At 36.5% G+C, this 22,008-nt stretch overlaps 1 protein-coding gene and 1 pseudogene across 1 annotated transcript in view; both read right to left on the bottom strand.

Moving 5' to 3' along the window:
- Nucleotides 1-205: 205 nt before the first annotated feature.
- Nucleotides 206-8,408, bottom strand: LOC149005565 (ubiquinol oxidase 1, mitochondrial pseudogene; annotated as a pseudogene).
- A 458-nt stretch (nucleotides 8,409-8,866) lies between these two features.
- LOC149005564 (uncharacterized) overlaps nucleotides 8,867-22,008 on the bottom strand; it is a 28,073-nt gene continuing 14,931 nt past the window's right edge. Inside the window, exons 8-16 of the mRNA XM_089168104.1 lie at nucleotides 18,728-18,772; nucleotides 18,552-18,626; nucleotides 18,296-18,364; nucleotides 13,873-13,985; nucleotides 13,546-13,658; nucleotides 11,811-11,890; nucleotides 10,976-11,096; nucleotides 9,309-9,375; nucleotides 8,867-9,192 (exon numbers count right to left, since the gene is read on the bottom strand). Coding sequence (XP_089024230.1) covers nucleotides 9,060-9,192; nucleotides 9,309-9,375; nucleotides 10,976-11,096; nucleotides 11,811-11,890; nucleotides 13,546-13,658; nucleotides 13,873-13,985; nucleotides 18,296-18,364; nucleotides 18,552-18,626; nucleotides 18,728-18,772 — 816 coding nt within the window. The 3' untranslated portion in view covers nucleotides 8,867-9,059. The remainder of the gene's footprint in view (nucleotides 9,193-9,308; nucleotides 9,376-10,975; nucleotides 11,097-11,810; nucleotides 11,891-13,545; nucleotides 13,659-13,872; nucleotides 13,986-18,295; nucleotides 18,365-18,551; nucleotides 18,627-18,727; nucleotides 18,773-22,008) is intronic.

The raw sequence follows: 22,008 nt of genomic DNA, 5'->3' as shown, positions 1-22,008 counted from the left end.
TTTCTTTCAATTACAACCCTTTCTTTCCATAGCAAGATGATGTCCCATAGTTTGCGACTTTGAATCATGGATTTCAATAAGATATTGCATATGGTGATAGTTGGCTTAATCCCAACCTTTAACATCTGGTCCTGCAGAAAGAGGGCAACTAATGTCTTCCCTTACAAAGACAATTGATAAAGGATACATCTGTAACAAAATCAGGCTATATTCCCCTGTTGTACCCATTCTTGCAAAGGTTGTCCAAAACCACATTGTAAGTGAATGTGGTAGGAATAGGGCCATTGCCAACTTCTGGCTACAATAAAGAACCCATATGAACAGTGTTTGAACTAAATCCATGGCCACTATTGTTATGATAAAAGCAGCAAAATAAAAAACGATTCTTGAACAAGATTATAGATGTGATGATGAGTTCAGAAAAAATATATCTGAATAGTCTCATGATAAATATGTTTGAATAAATATGTGGCATTGGAATACTAATCTCAATTAGCCCACGTTTGTCTTCTAATTCCCATTCATATACAATGGACGGAATTGAAGAGGAAATCGAATAAACTGATGATATGCATGGTAAATAGACACCCAAAAAGGCCATGAATGATAGAGAATAAAATTCTAAATTTGTCAAATTGAGAAAGTGGACGGAATCAATTTAGTTTACCGTAATTGCCGCCGGAAGGAGCCTTGAGGAAGAAGATTATATCTCTTATAGATGACATTCGGCCTTTTTCAAGTCTTTTCATTCATCTCTTCCACCACTTTGATATGGATTCGGTCTTTTCAATCTGTGTTGCATGATGACATTATTGTCATCACTTTCATATTTAACACCATTTGTCAAGCCGACAAAAGTGAAGTCCCAGGTCCTCTAAAGGATAATATCCATAATCATGTGCAAAAGGATCCAAATGGCAAAAGAAACTGACCGGAGTGGTTTTATGTGTATGTGATCCTCATGCTTGTCTATTAACAAATTTATAGGCAAAATATGATTCTGAGATCAAGCAGTTCCAATGAGTGGAGAACCACTTAAATCTAAAAAGCATCTTTAAAGGGAGCCTAATGAGTATATCAGTTGCCAATTCATCTCCCATAGCCAGCAGTAGATCTATATCTTTGGTGTCAACTTTATAGTTGATTTGTCCATCCCATGGTTCTCCATTTTGTCCTCCAGACTCATCAAGCAAATGCATGAAATAAAAATGCCTTTTTATTTTTTTGGCACTTGGAGGTAGCATCGGAAAGAGGACTTTTTGTACTACGTGCTACTAACAGAGCCATGGACGCCTTCTCCAAGAATCCATCTTGGTGTTGTGTTTTCTGCCTAAGTGGAGTCCACGATCTGCTTAAAAATTTCAAAGAGAATTTCTCAATTTTTCTTCCTCTGTTCACCGTACACGAAAGGCCAACCCTATTATTTTGGCTTTCCTGATATTTTGTGCATCCCAAACAGCAGCATGACCAGATGATTGGTACCCAGATGCGAGAATCAAGATAGCCACAAACCCTTTAGATGTTATGATTGAAAGGTTGTTGCCGCTGCAAAAGCTGCTTATGCTCATAATTTTATATCAATTGCCTCAAGGATATGAAACCCAGGTAGGTGAGTGAGGAATGTTGGGATCTGATATAGAGGATAGCAATAGCGAAAGCCATAATCAAATCACCTAAAATCCTTCACAATCATGATCGCCCACCGACTCTCCACAATCCGCAACGCTGATGTGATCGCTGTGGTGCAAAACGGACGGGTGATGGAGACCGGTTCACATGTCGAGTTGATCCAAGATAAGAATAGGTTATACACATCACTCGTCCGATTCAACAGATAGAGAAGAACCCATGTTTATCGACACATATAGTCTTGAGATTCAACTGAGCAGATTTAATGGCATCAACATAGCTACCAGGTCTACCGTCGATCAACACGACATCATTGTCTTCGGATCAAGAAGAAGAAAAGTTTCTGGAGAAGAAAGAGAATATCTTAGAGCATCTGACGAGTTATAGATGTTCCTTGACAGCATATAAGCCTTTCACCTAGCAAAGCTCGCCATGGCCATCGTTTCCAACCCCAATCTTCTTTGGTTTCAAGCTTCTCCTCTGTTTTTCTTTTTTTTTTTTAGTAGAGGCGTCTCGAGCTCGACCTCCCTCACCCAGTATAGCTTGCTTTTTCGTAAACATCCGTTAACAATAATATACCAAAAGAATAACTTGAATTGTGCAAAGGTTTACTTCAAGAAGCTTTTACCTTCGATTCAGCGGAAGATGCAGAATATCTCTTCAATTATTACTTTGTTCTGAACCTCTGCAGGGATAAATTCTGCAATAATCGAAAGCTGGGAATTTGGAAAAATTAGATGAAAGAGAGAAATCAAACGAACGGGAAAAGAAAGATTGAGAGAGATTTAGAGAGATCGAGAGGGATTCAAAAAAAAATTCAGAAGAAATTCAGAGAGAGTTCGAGAGGAAGAGGGATATAAAGATCGACAAACCTTGAAAGAGATTTAGAGAGAGTGGTGAGTTAGAGAGAGATTTAGAGAGAGTTGTGATTTAGAGAGAGATTCAAAGAGAGTTCGAGAGGGAGAGGGATATAGAGAGCAACAGACTTTGAGAGAGATTGAAAGAGGGATTAAAATTAATGATAAATTAATAATAATTTATGACTAAAATGTCTAAATTATCCTTGTAAAAATAAGTAAAGAAATAGCAAATAGTACAACATTATTGGTATTTAGAACAATGATAAGGACAGAAAAGTACATAAAAAGATTTGCGAAAAAGGTAGAGTACATGCTTTTATAATAGTAGTATGATATATATATATATATATATATATATATATATATATATATATATATATATATATATTTCTTTTTCTTAACCACAAAATATAATTAAGGCTTAATGACCAATTATCTCTTTTAAAACCATATATTAACACAATCAATTAAATAACCTGATGGACAATTTGATCCCTTCACGTTTGAAATTTGAATATACTTAACGTTGGGACACACACGTTGCATTAAGGGGATCAAACATTAGTTTATATTCCATTAAAAAGTCCCACATGTAAAAAACTCTATTAATAAATCCGTGAACCTAAAAGGTATAATATCACTCTGAAAGTTTTTAAAAAGAATAAATAAATAAATATAATCAAAGATATCCAATTTTAAATAGCTGGCTGACTCATCAAGTAAGGTTTACCCAAAAAATAAAAAATAAACTCCTCAGATAAGAGGTCGAATTCAAAAAATAAAAAAGATATCCGTCATTCACTATCTAATTTGAGATTTTGTGATCCTCAAGGGTTTTGTGTTCCTATAGGTTTCGGGTCTAAAGTTTTCTTATTTAATTTGTAGTTAATTACCTTAGTTTATCTTTCAGGAACTCCAACTTCATTAAACAATACTTTCCTATTTAAACTTGGTTTCCACATTATTACTAATTATAATGCGTTCGTTTCTTAGAATGTAAGTGCATTAATTTGATTCTCAAGAGTTTTTTCTTTTCTTTTTTTGGTAACTAATTCTTCAGATGTTGTTTGTTTGCAATCTTTGGCATTTATTCTATTGAAGGCTTGAAAGATGCCTTATTTGCTTCCCTGTGAAACCATTCGTTCGACCAAATTCCACAATAAAAAGGGTAGGTTGTTGTCAACCAGAAGCTCGACCAATCATGTAGCTGCACTTCCAACTGATGTCTTTGATTTGATAGTGTAAAACTTAGATAAGGTGAGCTTTCAATGTATGGGAGCTGTTTCTAAATCGTGGAGATCAATGGTTCATGATGCCAAGAAAAGACAGCCGTATCAATTTGTTGAGCTCCCCTGTCTAATGATTTCTTCAGAAAAGGTTGGTCATCCCACAATTGCTCATCAGTAGCTTCAATTTTTCAGGTTCAATCATAATAAAAATTTGAAGGTAAATTTACTCCAAACCTTTGGTCAATGTTATGGTTCCTCCTCGGGTTGATTTGTAATGGAAAGGGAGGATGAAAATATCTATATTTTGAGTCCTTTTAACAGTGAGATCATTATTCAACTTCCAAAGCAAAAGGGAGATAGAAAATTTATTCATAAGACTATATTATTATCCCCTCCCACATTGAATGAATGTGTGGTGGTTGTGCTTGATAGAGGGTCATTATCCTTTTTTTGATTGGCAGATGAGAGGTGGATCGACATACATGAATGTCATGGCTAGATTGAGAGAGATGATCTTCAGGACATTATATTTTTTTATGGTGAAGTCTATACAATTACTTACTATCTACAACTTGTATATGTGGAGTTAGATAATACTCCAAAGCTCACTAGCTATGACTTTGAATTTTTTGGTGATGAGAGTTCTGAAATGAAAATTGTTTATCTGGTAAAACATCTAGGGGATTCGTTGATGGTGATAAGACTTCGGGATCTTTAAGACCACATTACTAAAAAGTTTGAAATATTTAAGTTAGATAAAGAGAATGAAAGTTGAACTTCAGTTGAAAATTTCGGTCATCACATACTATTTGTAGGCTCAGCCAATGGTGTTAGTCTCTCTGTATTGGATTATTCTACCTTCAAAGAAAACTATATATATTTTACAAAGGTAAATGAGGGTTTAATTGATAGAGGTGTGTTTGATATTGGGGTGAAGAACTTTAAGCCACTTTTCAAAGATGATGTTGTACTCTTTATTTCTATTTCATTTTGTCCCACACCTATTTTATTATAAAATGTGTGACACCTTTGATGTACATTTTTGGCATGTATACTAGTGTTTGCAAATTTTTTTTGAATGATTTGGTTTTAATATAATACAATTACCCTTTTTCACTAGCCTAAGTCATTTGATGATTATCATCTTTCTTGCCTATTTACATGTCCCCTAACCTATGTACTTGCTCTCTCCTTGTTGGTTTAATATTATTTTCTTCAAAGGAAAAAAAGAAAAGAAAAATGTTTTAGGTCTAAAATGAAGTAATAACATGTTAAGCTTCAATGTGAATAGCTGAATGGTCCTATGGAAGTGCTAAAGTAACCATTAGGATAAGTGTCTTGCTGCAATAGAATCTACACTGAATTTTGTTGCTACTTTATTTCCTACTTTCAAGTTTCTACTAATTGTATCAAATTCAAATTAATTAGGTAAATGAAGAGTAAAGATTTATCAAAACATTAAGTACCAAAATAATATTTTCATCCTTCTATTGGATTAACCAAATCATAATGAGCAGAATCATGATGTTGGATGAACTTGATAAAATTCAGGGAGTAAGAAAATATATATATTTTGAGTCCTTTTAACAATGAGATCATTATTCAACTTCCAAGGCAAAAGGGAGATAGAAAATTATTCATAAGATTATATTATTGTCCCCTCCCACATCGAATGAATGTGTGGTGGTTGTGCTTGATAGAGGGTCACTATCCTTCTTTTAATTGGGCAGATGAGAGGTAGATAGATTGAGAGAGATGATTCTGAGGACATTATATTTTTTGATGGTGAAGTCTATGCAATTACTTACTATCTACATCTTATACATGTGGATTTCGATAACACTCCAAAGCTCACTAGCTATGACTTTGAATTTTTTGGTGATGAGAGCTCCGAAATGAAGATTCTTTATCTGGTAGAACATCTAGGGGACTCATCGATGGTGATAAGACTTCGAGATCCTTAAGACCACATTTGTAAATGGGACTTGTAAATGAATTTCAACCATTTGATGTGATGTTGTGACACATGTCACACATCTACAAGGAAATGAATGGTCTATTTTGGACAAGGAAATTGACTGATAATTTTCCCCCTTTCCCACCCATATTTATAATCGAGATCCAGCATTATACAACTTTGTTTCAGTTCGTTAAGGAGGAGGGATTTGAAGTGGGATGGTGGTGAAAAGCCCTAACATGGAGAATCAATTCATGCCCAAATCTTGTGACAAGAATCCTAAATCAGATTGCCATCGACATTTTTTTTTTCCTTTTTTCTCCGGGGGAGGGGTTGAGTGTGGAAGGTGTAGGAAGAAAAAACCTAATGGTTGGGTACGGTATGAGAAATAGGGTTATTTCAATACATTTGTCTCTTATAATTTTACAGGAGGGTATTTTGGTTATTTAATAAATTGTTAAAGTAATCTAGAAGGGGTGAATAGGTTATTACTACTAGATTAGTCTATTTTTTAGTCTATTGCAAGTTTGAAATTAATCTGGCAAATAAAGTAAGTTGAACAAATCAGATTCAACCACAACATAAGAATTTTATAGTGGTTCGACTTAGAAAGTCTATATCCACTTCTTTCAAGAGAGATTTTCATTAGTATTTCTCATTCAATATGGTGGATAGAGAATCGAACCCTTATAATTTATGTTTGTTAGAACAATAGTACCTTTTTACAATCTTTGTTCATGGGATAGAGCCTTTCTTGCAATTTTTATTCTATTACCGCAAGATGACCCTCTACAATTTTTGTTAATGGGCAAGAGTACCCTCATAATTCTAATAAACTTAGACTAGAATTGTAACATCAAAATAAAGAATTCTAAGAGATAATGTAATACCTTATCCATCAAGGGATGTGACACTTTACCCTTTGAGTGAGTATTATGCAAATGGAATGAATGCTCACAAGAATGATCTGCAACACCTTTGAATGCCCTTAAAAGCCTTTTATCACCTCAGCCTCGCTTCTATGAGCTAGCTTTTCTTCCTTGGAATGAACTTCAAGGAATGGGTATGGTGACAGGCAATAATACAAGTAGTTTTGTTAAGGCTTGTGACTTTAGGAGTGTAGAGTGAGTTTATGTACTGTAGAGGCTCTTAAATGGGGGTTGTTGGGTTTAAATAGAGAGTCATAAAGTCCCTTGGTCTAAGTTCTAACGGCTAGAAAACAACGAGCAGTTTGGGAAATGTAGCCGTTGGACCAAACGACACATCGTTTCAAGGAAAAGGTGAACCATTATGAAGCAGCACACCGTTGCAAGGAAAAAGGCAAAACCATTATGGACAATAAGTGTGAACCTTGCATTTTTTATGAGGCTTTGGTCCACCTAACCAGTCCTATGTTCACAACCATTCCTCTAATCTATCTTAGGTTAGTCTAGTGATGCTATGGATATGATTTTATGCATGAGGGAAAATCATATAATGTATGTGGTGTTCTAAGTCTAGGTGCACTCCTTCTTCTTGAGCTTGATTGATTATTGATCTTGGTTCTTCAACTCTTTAAATGGTCTTCAAGCATCAAGTCTCCATACTCCAACTTCTTGTTGAGTCTTGGTTTTGGCCTTCATATGTCTTTGATTTTGCTCATTTGTGCCCTAATCATTTTTCTCTTGATTCCATTTTTTTGACTTAATTAACCAGGCTTGATCCAATTAGACACTTCTTAAACATGACATTAGAGCCTTGTGTTTGATATCATAAAAATTGATTAAGGGCTATAATGTGGCAATCCTCAACAGTAGTGAAAGTAACTAGGCTTAATGGTGTTAGTTTCCCTTGTGACCCAAACATAATTTTAGGCACAAAAGTGAACTAACATGAATTTCAAACCATAATAAATGATTCAAACATAAATAATACATAAATTAATATTATACGGTTACGGCACATCTCTTCTTTCCGTTAGGAAGAGGAAAGATCGATACATCTAGTGGAAAAAGAATCACAAGTCTAGCATTTGTTATTATTACATTAGTTAATGATAGTGTATGTATAAAACATATGGCAGAACTTCACCCCTAAACTCAAGAAAAATTGAATTTTTGACCTCATACTATGAGGTGTTAATCTTTCACCAACAAAGCAAACCAAATGAGGAGCCAGGTATTAGCAGTTAACTATTAATTACAATGATCTTACTACTCATTGTCTTTATCAAAAATTCAGGTGCCCTGGGGAAGCTCCTCCCCTAGAGCCAACCAAAGTGTAATTGGTTCAAAAGATAACATAATGAAGAGGCGAGATCCTTACCAAAGCAACAGGGTTAACATAACGACGAGGAGCCTCGTCAGCCCTCACAACCAACACAACATCACAAAGCGTCGAGTCCGGCAACAGCTGCGAAGAATCGATGGCAATAGCCGGTGCTGCTAATTATACATTCTCAATATTGACACTATCAATTTCCTTCAAGGACCTGGTGTATGAATGAATCGGTTCTTCTTCCAACAAGCCAACACCTCAGTAAGTCAACTTGGACGAGATCATGTAACCAGAGAAGTAAGCACAGAAGAACACTCCATGAACAGTGAACATAAGAGCTCTTTCATACCACCTTGGCTGAGAAACCTCCATGAACGTCATCAAATGCATTCGTTCCTTCTCTGCTTCTTCTAGAAGAGCTTTAACCCATCCTCCACCATGTTCAAATCGCCTAAGAGACTTGGGGTACAGAAGCATCCCCCAACAATGCTTAGCACTGCTGCAACCTTTCAAGCATCATTGCCCAGCTTTCTCCTCTATAGCTTTGATACCATAATGTAATGAATATCTTGTATGTATTATTAAGAGTAAGAACACGTATTTATAGTACAGAGAGATAGTACAAAAACATATACTACTGAGTCACCTGTCGGGACTGAGTCGAGGACTCTCTTAACACCATCGTTCTGTTTTCAAACCATGCTGTACGTGATGGCCAGTGACAATTATAAATTAGGTTGAGCTGTGCCAAACAGGAACGAAAATTTTCACATTGGTGATCAGTGATCTCAAGATTTCTGAACCCCTTAACCACAGTGACATTCTCATCTGCAAGACAATCTATCAGCTACCCTTAGCCCGGATCAAACCCCCCATTGTATTCCACTCCAACCTCTCCCCCATTCATGCACGTTGCAGAGAATGAGAAGCAATAGATGATTTCAAAGATTGTGACTTGGGACTATTTTGAACGAGAGGGGAAAAAAAAGAAGATTCTTGGATCTTACATTTTCTAAGCATTTGAAGATTCTTGACATCAAGATAATAAATTTCGAAAAGGAAAAACAGAGTAATAACTATATGAAAGGAGGAGACCCAAATAAAGATTCAAAGTTTCTCAGAAATCACTTATGTTGATCTCTTCATATCTTGAATAACCACGTGTGCAGCATTGCGTCCAGGTGCACCCATCATGCCACCCCCAGGGTGTGTTCCACTTCCACAGAGATACAGTCCCGGCAGGGGTGTCCTATAGGCTGACCTGTATGTGTTCAATTCCAAATGTCTCAAATTAGAGCCATGGTTAATGAGAATCCTAGGTAGCAGAAAAGCAGGGTATATACAAAATCGTTCAACTTAATGTTGTGTGAGGACTACCATTCTTTAACGGGTCGCAATAGGAAAAGTGAATCCAGGCTCATAGCACCATGGAAAATATTCCCACCTGCAAGTGATTCAAAGAAAAGAAATGGTTAAAATGTGCGAAATTTTCTGGTAAACCAAAGGGAAAATTCCCCTCATGAGAAGTTATCAACTGTATTGGGGTTCCAATATGGCATTCAAAAATAAAGTTAAACTAAAAAGAATGGCCACAAACTAGCACATGTCCTCTTGCAGTAGACTGGAGTAGATCCCAACAATTTTTACTTTCTAAAGATTGGCACACCCAGTCTTAAACAAAAGAAGAAACTTGCTCGCATCTGGTAGCTATAATGGAATGCCTGGGTATCACATTTTTTTAACCTCAGGAGTAGATTTAGAGGTAAGATGACAAGGTAGTCAATTGTAATTTCAAACTTCTAAGGTAAAGAATTGCATCCACATTGAAGTTATTCCTTGTTTTCACCTATAGGAAAATAGACCTCTTCAATTGGTTTGAGATAAAATCATCAGGAATTGCCGGGTATCCACCTACCATACTGGTGTAGGTAATAGTGAAAGAGGAAACTTAGAAAGGTGTTTTAGCCATTAATCACAAGTGGTACTCAAAACTCTCCATGCAAATGCTGTCAACTACATGAATCTCATTCTGCTTAGGGCAATGCCAAACATAATGAACTAATAAATATCAAGAATCCACACAAGAAGCTTTGCTGAAATAAGTGAGGCTGGTTTCTATTAATCAGAAATCCTTTCCTTGAATCCCGAAGGTTACGGGCTTAGCTTCAGGGGAATATGCTTGAATAAGATGGTTCAAAGGACTAAAGCTTCATCAAGACTGGAAAATGGATAATGATTGGGGCAAGGGATTCAACCCTGCTAAGAGGTGAGAGTGAATCCCATTTTTAATAAAATAGATTACAAGGACGTGGTTTGGGATAGAGATCTGGACTCAAATAAATGGCTGATTCTGATACAAATACCTTTAATGATACTCAGCTACTCGGCCTTGAAACTATCATGCAGAAACATAATGATCTTGTGAAGGCTACCGAAGAAAAAGGAATTCAAATCTTAAAATGCCACTCAGAATAGAGGACTCCACTTGATGTAAAATGAAGATGGGATGCAGCAGCTCTGTAATGATATCAACGAGGAATCGGAACTGGAAATGGTAACTTAGAAAACCTACCATTTGGAAAAGAGAGAAACAGAGCAACACATACATATAATAGTATAGCAGCAACAATGGAAGATTTAGTGGTGAATGGACCAAGAGTTGGAAATTTTGTGGAAGAAAAGGAGAAAGAATAGTGAAGATGAAAGGGTTGAAGAAGTCAGACAGGAGGAGCTGCAACATTGTATGGTGGAGTATACTCTCCACACACCTATATTACTTCACTAATCATATGCAATTCATCACAAAGAAATCCCCTAGGGAGGTAAAGGAAAAAGGTAAAATGGAAATTACAACGCAAGAAGTGAACAGACCATAATTTTCTGTGAGGATGTGATGTCCTTATCGGATGTAGATTATTCAGGGTTTCATATTCATTTTATATACTTCATGCTATCCTTTGCCACATTCCAATTAATCAACAACAGTCAAAATCTAACATTCCTGGCTGAAAAGTTCCTCATATTGGTCTCTTAGAAATTAATACCTGTAAGACCAAACTCCCTTTCAAGGTCTGGTGGTGTCAACATGTCATAGCCAATAATTGATGAACTGAAGCCAGGTGCATACTCATCTATCAAGGAGAAACATCTCTGAGCAAAGGATTCCTGATCATGCAGTCATGTGTTAGTTAACCACATATTGGATAAGCAAGGATACCAAAAACAAGAATACCAACATCTGCATGAGGACAAATGCTAATAAGATTTCTGGGGGTGGGGCAGTGCATTGTCCATTCTAAACTAAGCCTCTAGTGAGCTAAAATTGCCATGAGTTCAGACCAATTTTTATATCAAAACTTTTCTGGTTGAGCCAGCTGCAGCATCAGTTGGGCCTCAAAATTGCCGATCCATTCTGTTACCTTATTGACTAGTCAAGTTTTCAATATGGACAGTCGCTCAACCAGATTCTTCACATTGTAATTCTTAGGTATCCAGAATTTCATTCATCTGCCTCACTGCTGTTCCAAATTCCTGTTGACCAGTCCAATTTGGAATGCTAAATGGCTTGAATTGGATACTAAAATAATCATAAAGATTAGTGAACAATGTTATGTGGAAAATAACATTAGATGTAGCCATGTAGGTAGGTCCATCAAGCAGAAGATTTAAAACCCAAATTATTTGTCAGCTTTAAGATCCATGTGAGATTATAATAGGAGTTAAAATCATGGCACAAAGTTCCTGGTACACCATATGGTTTAGATTTTAACCTGGTGAACTTACAGAGTTCATATGACACATCAAAACATCGGTTCACACTTCATATGTCTCTGTGACACACACACACACACACACACACACACACACACAGAGGCTCACTCTGAACGCAGAATCTTCCCAGCTTCCCTCTGAAGATTTATAAGGTGTGTATTGTATAAACAAGTTAATAACATGCTTACCTGCAAAAAGGAGGTCAAAACCACCATTTAATATAGATAAAAGATTCATTTCTCTGTTGTTAATTGAGGGGGATTGAGTCATTGTTGTTAAATCAAGAGAGAGAGAGTGAGAGAGAGAAATGAACTGTTCTAGTCTATTTTAAAGTCTTTATTGTAATTAGACTTGAAGACTCCTATTAGGTTACTTGGTAGTGTAAGGATGGGGTTAGTTCAACGATAGAGATATTCCATTCCTACTGTGTTCTAGCTGTGTCTCCTGCTTCTCCCCATTGTGCGCTCTTCTCTCTTTTACACTTCCTTGAACTGGGTTTCAGGTTCATGGATTTGCTACATGGTATCAAAGAAATGAAGAAGAAATACACACACACATAAATATATACTGTGGCTCATCCTTGGCTATCATTCCATCTTTGTAATCATTTTCCAACTATAAATAAAGTGGTACAGGTGCCTCTGTGACTATAAACAAACAAGATAAATCTCAATATATATATACAGTTAATCAAAATCAAGCAGAGCTCGGCTTTCTGCCATTTTAATGGTACTAAGCTGTTTTACTGACTTCTTTTGGACAATGGTGCAATCCAACACACCTCTTTCACTGCCATATACAACGACAATGAACTCTGCAGGTTGAACACCCACTGTGTGGTGAAGTTTGAAATTCAAAAGCTCTTCCTCTTGTAACAAGCTCTTGTGACTGCTGCTGTGTTTTGACTGATGCTACGTTCACTTTATTGCAACTTGAGGTACAGCTGAACTGAGCAGTTCTCCATTAATTAATCTCTTATCAATAGGACTCGTCATTCTGGCATAATTTCCCACCCAAAGATGATCTTACCCCAAGAGTATTGATTCCAAAGACGAAGCTTACTTTGAAGAACATATCCTGCAACCAAAGCATGTTTTGAACTTCTGCCTGGACCTGTCTCCCCCCCCCCCCTTCTTTTTTCCTTTTTATATCTTGTAGCATGCTTTCCAGTGCATAAGAGACAGTGGGGAGTTGCCATCTTAGCCCTGATCGATTTGAAGCCTTGAGAAAGGGCCTGCAGCAATCACATCCTGTTCCCTTTCCTCCTTGTTTTATCGTAGTTTGAAGGAGATACTTCTTTCTTCTATGCCTATAACTCCCTGTCCCTTGTTATTATAATAAAGTCCCTGACTGAGGAACTTGATTTCCACTTGAACCGATCACCCGTAACAAATTCCAGAATTGTACTCTGCCTTTTAAGTTTAATCCCTGACTGTCCCCCTATGTTGTTACTTTTCCCACAAGGTGTTAATGGTTACATGAATGTAGGTCTTCTATATTTGTATTTTACTGCTTCAGTGGCAGTTGCTAAGATGCATAGAAATAGTTAAAATGCAAATGAGGAAATACGTTTTTTGAAATGCAATAAACATTAAGATGAAGAGATATTCCACATACATATGAAAATACTTGCATAAACAAAATATGCCAAGTGTAGTTATTGGTCAAGTGGTCAAAACATTAAACACTAAGCATAGTTCTTGGTTCTAATATCTATCTTTATTTTTGAATTGATATTGTCATACTAGTATCATGTGTGCCTATGTCTGCGGCACTCTTTACAATATATATACAAGATCAAAATCAGGGATTGATAGTTAATCATAATGATTATTTCAAATACCAGGAGGAGAAATAGTCTCGTCCAGTGCTGACGGAATAGTCATCTCCATAAGTGGTCTCCGTGATGGTAAGCCATTGCAAGCATCTCGACAAGCTAAATCAATCTCCTCCATACTAGTAAAAACGAGTCAAAATTTAAGGTCATCTTAGATGTGAAGCAATCAAGATCCAGGAAATATACTGGGATCATCACAATTACAAAGCTGGGAGACTTAATTTTATTAGTGACAGTTAGAATAACTAAATGTACAACAGTGAAGCTGCATCCAATGATGGTACGAAAAATTTGATGAAGAAAATCTGTTTTTTTATTGGATATGTAGCACACCTTTCAGCACCAATGTGAATGGTTCCCACATGTTGAGGGCCTGCCCCAAGAGAAGGCTTGCAGCACTGGAATTGGGGCAATCTATCCGCAGCTAAGTTAATTTTTGTTGTTCCCTGTTTCAGCAAATGACAGCCACATAAACTTGGTAAAGCAGGTAATTTATGAAATTAGACAGTATGTCTCATTTTATGAAAATAAATAAATATAACACATTATGTCATTGTGAAGACTATGTCTAAAAAGGATTTGTGTGCCTTCTTCTCAGTTTGATTTCTAAAGAACAGAGAGGTGCATTTATGACAACATTGCTTTGCTGTAAAAGGAAGTCCAAGTCCTGAGTCGGAAAACCAGAGGTCAGAATGCACTTTTAAAGTTGAACAGGGCAAAAGCATATGACTGAATAGAATGGAGGTTTTTGTTTGACATCCTTCCCGAATTTGGATTCAGCTAACCATGGTTAAGCTGATTGGGAAAACTCTAAACAATTGCTGGCTTTTGGTTGTGACAGGTTTCAGTCCTATTGACTACCCCAAATCCTCTAAGGAGAACCACCACATCTCCTACTCTATTTATCCTTGTAGAAGATGTAGGGGCCTCAGATCTCTTTTAAGGAAGGCTGAGCAAGTTATTTTCATCCGCGTCGAGGTTGCCCTGGTCCTTCTCATATCCTTTTCGCAGATGATTTTTTCCCCAAAGGTTTAAAGTAATCTTTTATAGCATATTATTGTTTTCATTAGCTGTTATGAAAATAAGTCAAGTCATCTCATTACCAGCCACAGAAGCTGCTTTATCATGGGCATAATTAAGGATGATTGTTGATATAATCAGTTTCTCGAAAATCCTTCATTTACATATTTGAGAGCCCCTCTTACACTGATTGGCTGAATTCTCCTACCGCAGGGACATTGTTGTAGGAGGTAAGTAGCAAGCTGGAAAGATAAATTGTTATCCTGAGATGACAGATTAATTTGACTAAAGCGTGCCATATGTTCTATGCCAATCTACACTTTGTTTTTCTTGGAGATCCCTATGTTGTGATAGGAAACCTTATTCTATCTCAACCAGGTTTCTTTGGGTGATTCTATGATGCAGATCTAGCACCAATCTGGGCTACTTTTCACTAGAATCAACAAGGGGTTGACAAGTACATGGGCTGGGCCAACTTATTGGACCTAAATGGGTACACGACTTGAGTAAGAAAATAGGTTATTCAATATGACCACTTAAAAGTCACATGACTTAAATAGGGAATTAATTGTGTCCAATCAAGGTAAGGACAGATAAGTCTTTTAAGTTTAAACAGCCATTAGGAGTTAATTTCCTCTCAAAGTTAGGATTAGTCCATTCCAAGGGAACATAGGAATTTGGTGTATATCGCTAAATAAAAATGTATATATAGCCCAAGTGGAGGAATTGAAATTCATACTTGAAGAATCAGCTTTTCAATTGACCAGCCTTGGCTGCCGCTTTCCTCCTCTGCAGGAGAATGTTCTGTGGTGTTTAAAATCCAAAAAAATTAACTCTGCTTAGTCCATTCCAAGTGTAAATAGGAATTTAGGGTATATCGCTAAATAAAAGTGTATATATAGCCCAAGTGGAGAAATTGAAATTTAGACTTGAAGAATCAGCTTTTCAATTGAGCAGCCTTGGCTGCTGAGCTTTCCTCCTCTGCAGGAGAATGTTCTTTGATGTTTAAAATCCAAAAAAAATTAACTGCGCTTGGTCTTTAAAGTCCAAGTGCTGTTCCCTAGTGGTACAAAGTCTGAGCAGTGCAGGTGCTAGGTGTTCGAAGTCCTAGTTCCTTCTTTGACTGTGGAATCAGTCTTCTACAAAGATCTAGCTTAAAGTGGCTGCCTTGGGAAGTCTGCTACTCAGTAAGAAAATCCAATTCATCTTCTCCCCTCCATCCTTATTTGTTCAGCAAGTTCATAGAGAAGAAACAGAGAAAACCTAACACTAGATACTATTGATGTTTCAGTTCAACCAAGGTTGTCAAAGTGACAAAGCGACCAAGGCAATGGAGGGCTTCTAAGGCGCCAAGGCGACAAAGCCCCAATAAAGCGACAACTAAGCGGTCAAAGCATTTTGCTTTAATTTTTAGGTGGTCAAGGCATTCTAGTGTTGATTTTTTGATATTTGATCCAAATATCAAAAGTTACACAAAATTCCTGGCATTTAAGTATGAAACATTTTGCAAAGTTAATGAAAAGTTCATTCATATAATCAATATATAACATTGAAAAATGAACATAGTCATTAGCTCAAACATAACCACATCAAAGTCACAAATCAAACTTCAAAGTTTAACAAATGAAGGAGTTCCGTGAGGAAGAAGACTTTTGTGAGAGAGCAAGAGTGATTTAGGTTAGGGTTCTATTTCATGAATTTGTGAGGAAGAGTGTTCAAGTTCTGGTATTATTTTTTTTCCACCCTATTTTTCTTTGATTTGATTCCATGTACCATAGTCTTACAACCGGTGTGTAAAACTAACCAATAAAAACCTTCAGATTAGAATCAAATGCAATTATATTCCATACCATTGATTTGGTATCCTTTTTATAAAAAAATTATTCAATAGAAACAAATAAAGCGGTCGTCTTGACGACCAAGGGTTCCAAGGTGCCCACCTGCAAAAAAGTGACCATTTTATTGGTTTCAAAAAAAGCGACAGTTGCTTTGGCACAGCTAAGAACCTGAGACCGCCCGGATGCTTAAGCGACGCCTTGACAACTATGAGTTCAACCATCAAAATCCTTCCATATTCAAATGGTTTTACCAAGAATTGCCCCCTTCACTTGATCCAAGTTACAGACCCACCCCATCCTAAAACCCTAGATTTGGATCTTAACAATTTTTCTCGAGAAGACCCAATTTTCATATCTCACATTCTAACCATCAGTTTTGGCTGATTTTGGTAAAGATAACCCTTTTCCACTTGCTAAAGTTTGATATGAAGCCCAGCCCCAAATTCCATCAACAAACCATTAAAGCCCCAAATTCCATCAACAAACCCATAAAGCCCCAATTCGGCTTTCATACACCCTGACTGTATTTTTCAGATTTCAAGTTGGTTCTGATTTTAACATCCTAGCAACTGACCTTACTTAATCCTACTCAATCCAAGCCCACATCATTATGAATATGCGAAATGCCATCATTGGGTTAATTGGAAGGAGGAAAAAATTAAAAAAAAATAAAGAATCGCAGACCCATGGAAGACGATGGACTTGGTGTTTGACCGACGGAGGCCACTAGCCTCTCTAAGGGATGAAAAGGCTTATAATGAACGTTATCAGAAAAATCATGCTTCTTTAATGCAAGTTTACGAGAATAACCATATCATTTTTGCTAATACATAGTAAATTGGTTCAAAACCTTAAAAGGGGATTAATTGGTCTTAGAGACTTTTTGTTGTCCTATTCTTTTTTATTGGTAGGGCAGAGAAATCAGGCAACGTATTGTTTTGGTTGGATGGATCGTGCCATTAATTGGACCTGGATATCCAGGCCAGTTGGATGAGGTCATGTTCGGACTTATTGACAACACACAGTACCAAAATCTTTTAACTGAACAGAATGGACAATCTTGTATGTACAGAAGCTAGCTTTTGATGGTATTTTGTCCGTTATGTTAGAGGACAAGCTGAGGAGACAGCATTGACTTTAGATCTTCACTATTTCCTTAATGTCTGAGTGACATCTTGGTATTATTTCAGTATTTCAGCGAGATCTCAGTAATTCATACTTTTTATTAATTGTATCCTTTCTACTACTAAATTACGTGCTGAGCAGGGCCTCTTATTACACCATAGTGTACCAACCTAGGCTCCAAAATCAAACTCCTATTTGGACTTTGATATGAAAATTCACTGTAAAGTCTTACGAAATAATTGAAATAAATAATAAATAAATAAAACCCCAACCCACTGAGACCTCAGTCCAACCCAGTTTTCTGCCTGGCTAAAACCAGGTCTGAAATCAAGACCTTGAACCATGGCATCAGTTGTTCTAATATACCAATCAGATGCCAATATGCAACAGAACACACAGCGGATGTTCTCTATGACATCTAAAATAAGACTTAAAAGGAGCAGTTAGTGGTTAACCATTAGTAAGATCACATGCAAACAAGTCAATCTTATGTATGCGTCCTAAATTCATATCCTTTTTTCAAAGTAGTGCATCATGCAGTTTTGAGTATATCATATTCTAGCCCTCTTGACTTCTTATGGGGGAGTTTAAAGTAAGATTTTATATTTTATTGAGAGATGTGGTATTTAAGCATATGCATATGGGGGAGTTTAAAGTAAGATTTTATATTTTATACTGAGAGATGTGGTATTCAAGCATATGCATAAAATTGGTCTCACACATGTGTATGCAGTGCTTTTTGTTTGTAAGTGTTTTCTGGAGAAGGATCTTACTGAGCTATAGTCTGCATTTTTTATAGCACGGCAAAATTCTTCAGGCAGAAACCTTTGAGGCACTAACTCCTGCATCAAAAGTGTTAAGCATGAACAAATCAATACAGCCAGTTGATAGTTAACAGCAATACTTAAGCTTCCTATCAAAGAGAATACACAAATACGACTCTTTTCTGAGTAAGAGAACATACAAATCGATTAAATAGTATGAATGTGTTTCCAGATGAACAAATATGCAGTAAGTTGAAATTTTTACCATGAAGGTTCGGTAAGGGGTTGCGTTCGACAAGACAACTGATGAGTGCACTGGAGTTCCATCAGCTAGTAGAACCTAGATAATTGCAAGCATATTGCCATAGGATGGATATATCTCATTATTTTTAAGCAAGCCTCAAAATTGTCTAGCAAGAGCAGCTTAAAGAGTCAACTAACCCCTTCAGTTGTGCCAGACTCGTCATTGATCATCAACTGAAGAACCTAAACGAATGAAAGATGAAGAGTAAAAGGTTTTAAAAACATTTTATAAACAATAAAGAGACTTCAGTGAGGATTGAGATCTGAGACATGGGCTTAATTTCTTTTCACCAATTTTGTGATACATATCATGGAAATTATTAAAAGAAAGAAATTAAAGTTGAAGAAAATGGATTTTTTTATTTATTTTTTATTTTTTTAATTTCTATGATTGAAGAGCCAACTTCCCCCCCCCCAACATCCCCATCCCACATAAAAAAAAAAAAAAAAAAAAAATTAAAAAGAAAAAAAAAATTGTTGGTTGGTTTGGTTTATTTGTGGGTTGGTTTAATTATAAGTTGTGGTTCAAGTTATTATTATTCAGTTGTTTAGTGAGGGTAAATATGAAACTTCGTATATTTCACATTATTATAAATAAGAAACTTTACTAAGGATTCAATTATTTCCACATGGTATCAAAGTCAGGTTAAAATTAGAATCGACAAACCAAGGCAAGTTTTTTTTTGTTTTTTCTCTTTCTTTTTTCCGCCTCCTTTTCGATTCTTTCCTTTTCTTTTTTCTTCCGTTGGACTCTCTCTCTCTCTCTCTTTTTTTGTTTTTTCTCTTTCTTTTTTCCGCCTCCTTTTCGATTCTTTCCTTTTCTTTTTTCCTCTCTCTCTCTCTCTCTCTCTCTCTCTCTCTCTCTCTTTTCGCCATTGCTAGCATCTTCTCCTCCTTCTCTTTTGTTTCTTCTTCCTTTGGGTTCTCAAACAACAATAACAATTGTTGACAACAACAACCAAAAAAAAACTCTCTTCTTTTTTCCGCCTCTCTTTCTTACTTTTTGTTTTTCATCCGCCTCTCTCTTTCTTGATTTCTTTTCATTCTTCTGCCCCATCATTCCCAGTGATGACAATGTAATCTACATAGGCTATAAGAAGCGTGATGTGAGTTCCTAACCTTTTCACAAAGATAGTATGGTCAAAATTACTTTGCTTGTAACCTATCGATGTCACGGCTTTTTGGAGGCGTCCAAACCAACACCGGGGAGATTGCTTTAACCCATAAATTGACCACTTCAACTGACAAACCTTCCCTTTTGTTTTGCTATCAAAGGAAGAAAACTAGTCGGCAACAATAGGTAGAGAAGGTTGACATGTTACAACTCCAATCTCCTAATCCATACTCAAGTCCTGTAAGTATCCCTAAGGTGTCTTCTTCTGACCTTCCAATTGCTGTTAGAAAATGAACCAGATCGTGTACTTAGCATCCTATAGCTAAATACGTTTCCTATGATTCTTTGTTTGACTCCTACCAAGCCTTCATATCTTCTTTATCCACTACATCTATTCCAAAGACTTGGCAGGAAGCTTATGCTAATAAAAATTGGAATGCAATAATGGTAGAGGAAATGCAGGCTATAAAGAAGAATGGTACTTGGGAGTTGGTTACTCTTCCTCCTGGGTAGGTTGTAAGTGGGTGTTCGTGGTAAAATAGATCATGGATGGTTCAGTCAACCGATTAAAGGCTAGATTGGTTGCAAAAGGGTTCACTCAAACTTATGGAATTGATTATCAAGAGACCTTTGCTCCTGTTGCAAAATTGAATACAGTCAGGGTCTTATTATCAGTAGTTGTGAATCAAGATTGGGATTTACATCAATTAGATGTAAAGAATGCATTTTTGCATGGAGAATTGAAAGAAGAGGTCTACATGGAATCCCACATAGATTCTCAAATAAGCAAAACAAAAGGGAAGGTTTGTCGGTTGAAGCAGTCAATTTATGGGTTGAAGCAATCTCCTCAGTGTTGGTTTGGATGCCTCCAAAAAGCTGTGACATCGATAGGTTACAAGCAAAGTATTGTTGACCATACTCTCTTTGTGAAAAGGTCAAGAACTCACATCACGCTTCTTATAGTCTATGTAAATGACATTGTCATCATTGAGAATGATGGGGTAGAAATTCAAAAGCTGAAGAGCTTCCTCGGCAAGGAAATTGAGGTTAAAGATCTAGGGAAACTCAACTATTTCCTGGGAATTGAGGTCGCTAGGTCAGGAAAAGGCATCTATTTGTCCCAACATAAGTATATCCTAGACTTACTTTCGGAAGTGGGAATGTTGGGATGTAAAGCCATGGATACCCTAATTGAAATAGATATTAAGCTTAAAGAGAAAGAGGGAGTACTAGTACATAAAGGGAGATATCAGAGGTTGGTTGGAAAACTGATTTACTTGTCTCACACCAGGCTTGGCATTGCTTTTTTAATAAGCTAATTTATGCATGATCCATACTCGATTCATATGAATGTTGTTACTAGAATACTTTAGTATTTGAAATCCACACCAGGAAAGGGAATACTTTTGTCACCCTCCGATAATTTGAAAGTGGAAGCTTATACAGATGTTGATTGGGCTAGTTCACCTGACAGAAAATCAATATCAGGATACTGTACATTTATTGGGGGCAATCTAGTAACCTGGAGAAGTAAGAAGCAAAATGTGGTGTCATTGTCTAGTACAGAGGCCGAATATAGATCCATGGTTTGAGGAGTATGTGAACTTTTATAGCTAAAGGATTTATTAGAAGATATTGGGTTTCCTATTACAAGTCTCATGATGTTATATTGTGACAACAAGGTTGCCATCAGTATAGCCAATAATCCAGTGCAACATGATTGTACAAAACATATTGAGATAGATAGATTTTTTGTCAAAGGAAAGTTGGAACAAGGCTGATATGCATGCCTTTTGTGAGATCTGGAGATCAAGTAGCTAACATCTTTACTAAAGGACTCAAGGAAGGAGACTTCTACCCTATTTTGAGCAAGTTGGGCATGATTAACATCTATGCCTCAATTTGAGGGGGAGTGTTGTTTGGTTCGGTATATTTGTGGTTTATTTGTGGGTTGGTTTAATTATAAGTTGTGGTTCATTTATTATTATTCAGTTGTTTAGTGAGGGTAAATATGTAACTTCGTATATTTCACATTATTATAAATAAGAAACTTAGGTGTCACATTGATCTACTAAGGATTCAATTATTTCCACAAAAATGTATTAATGATGTGATGCAACATACAGGATAATTCTATTCTGGGGCCGGCTTAAAAAACTGACACAGTGGAAATCATCCTGGCAATTTCAGATATATTAGTGATTGTTGAGCACTCAAACTTGGTGGACATAAAGTTCACAGTTCACACATTGCCATCATCACCATCTAGTCGTGTAATGTTCATTCAAGACTTGATATCATCAAA

The sequence above is a fragment of the Hakea prostrata genome, chromosome 9 (assembly GCF_041222555.1).
Source record: "Hakea prostrata isolate BN-2017 chromosome 9, UWA_Hpros_2, whole genome shotgun sequence".
Classification (NCBI taxonomy): domain Eukaryota; kingdom Viridiplantae; phylum Streptophyta; class Magnoliopsida; order Proteales; family Proteaceae; genus Hakea; species Hakea prostrata.
Note: the sequence above shows the minus strand (reverse complement) of the source record. Positions and strands in the feature narration are given on the sequence as shown.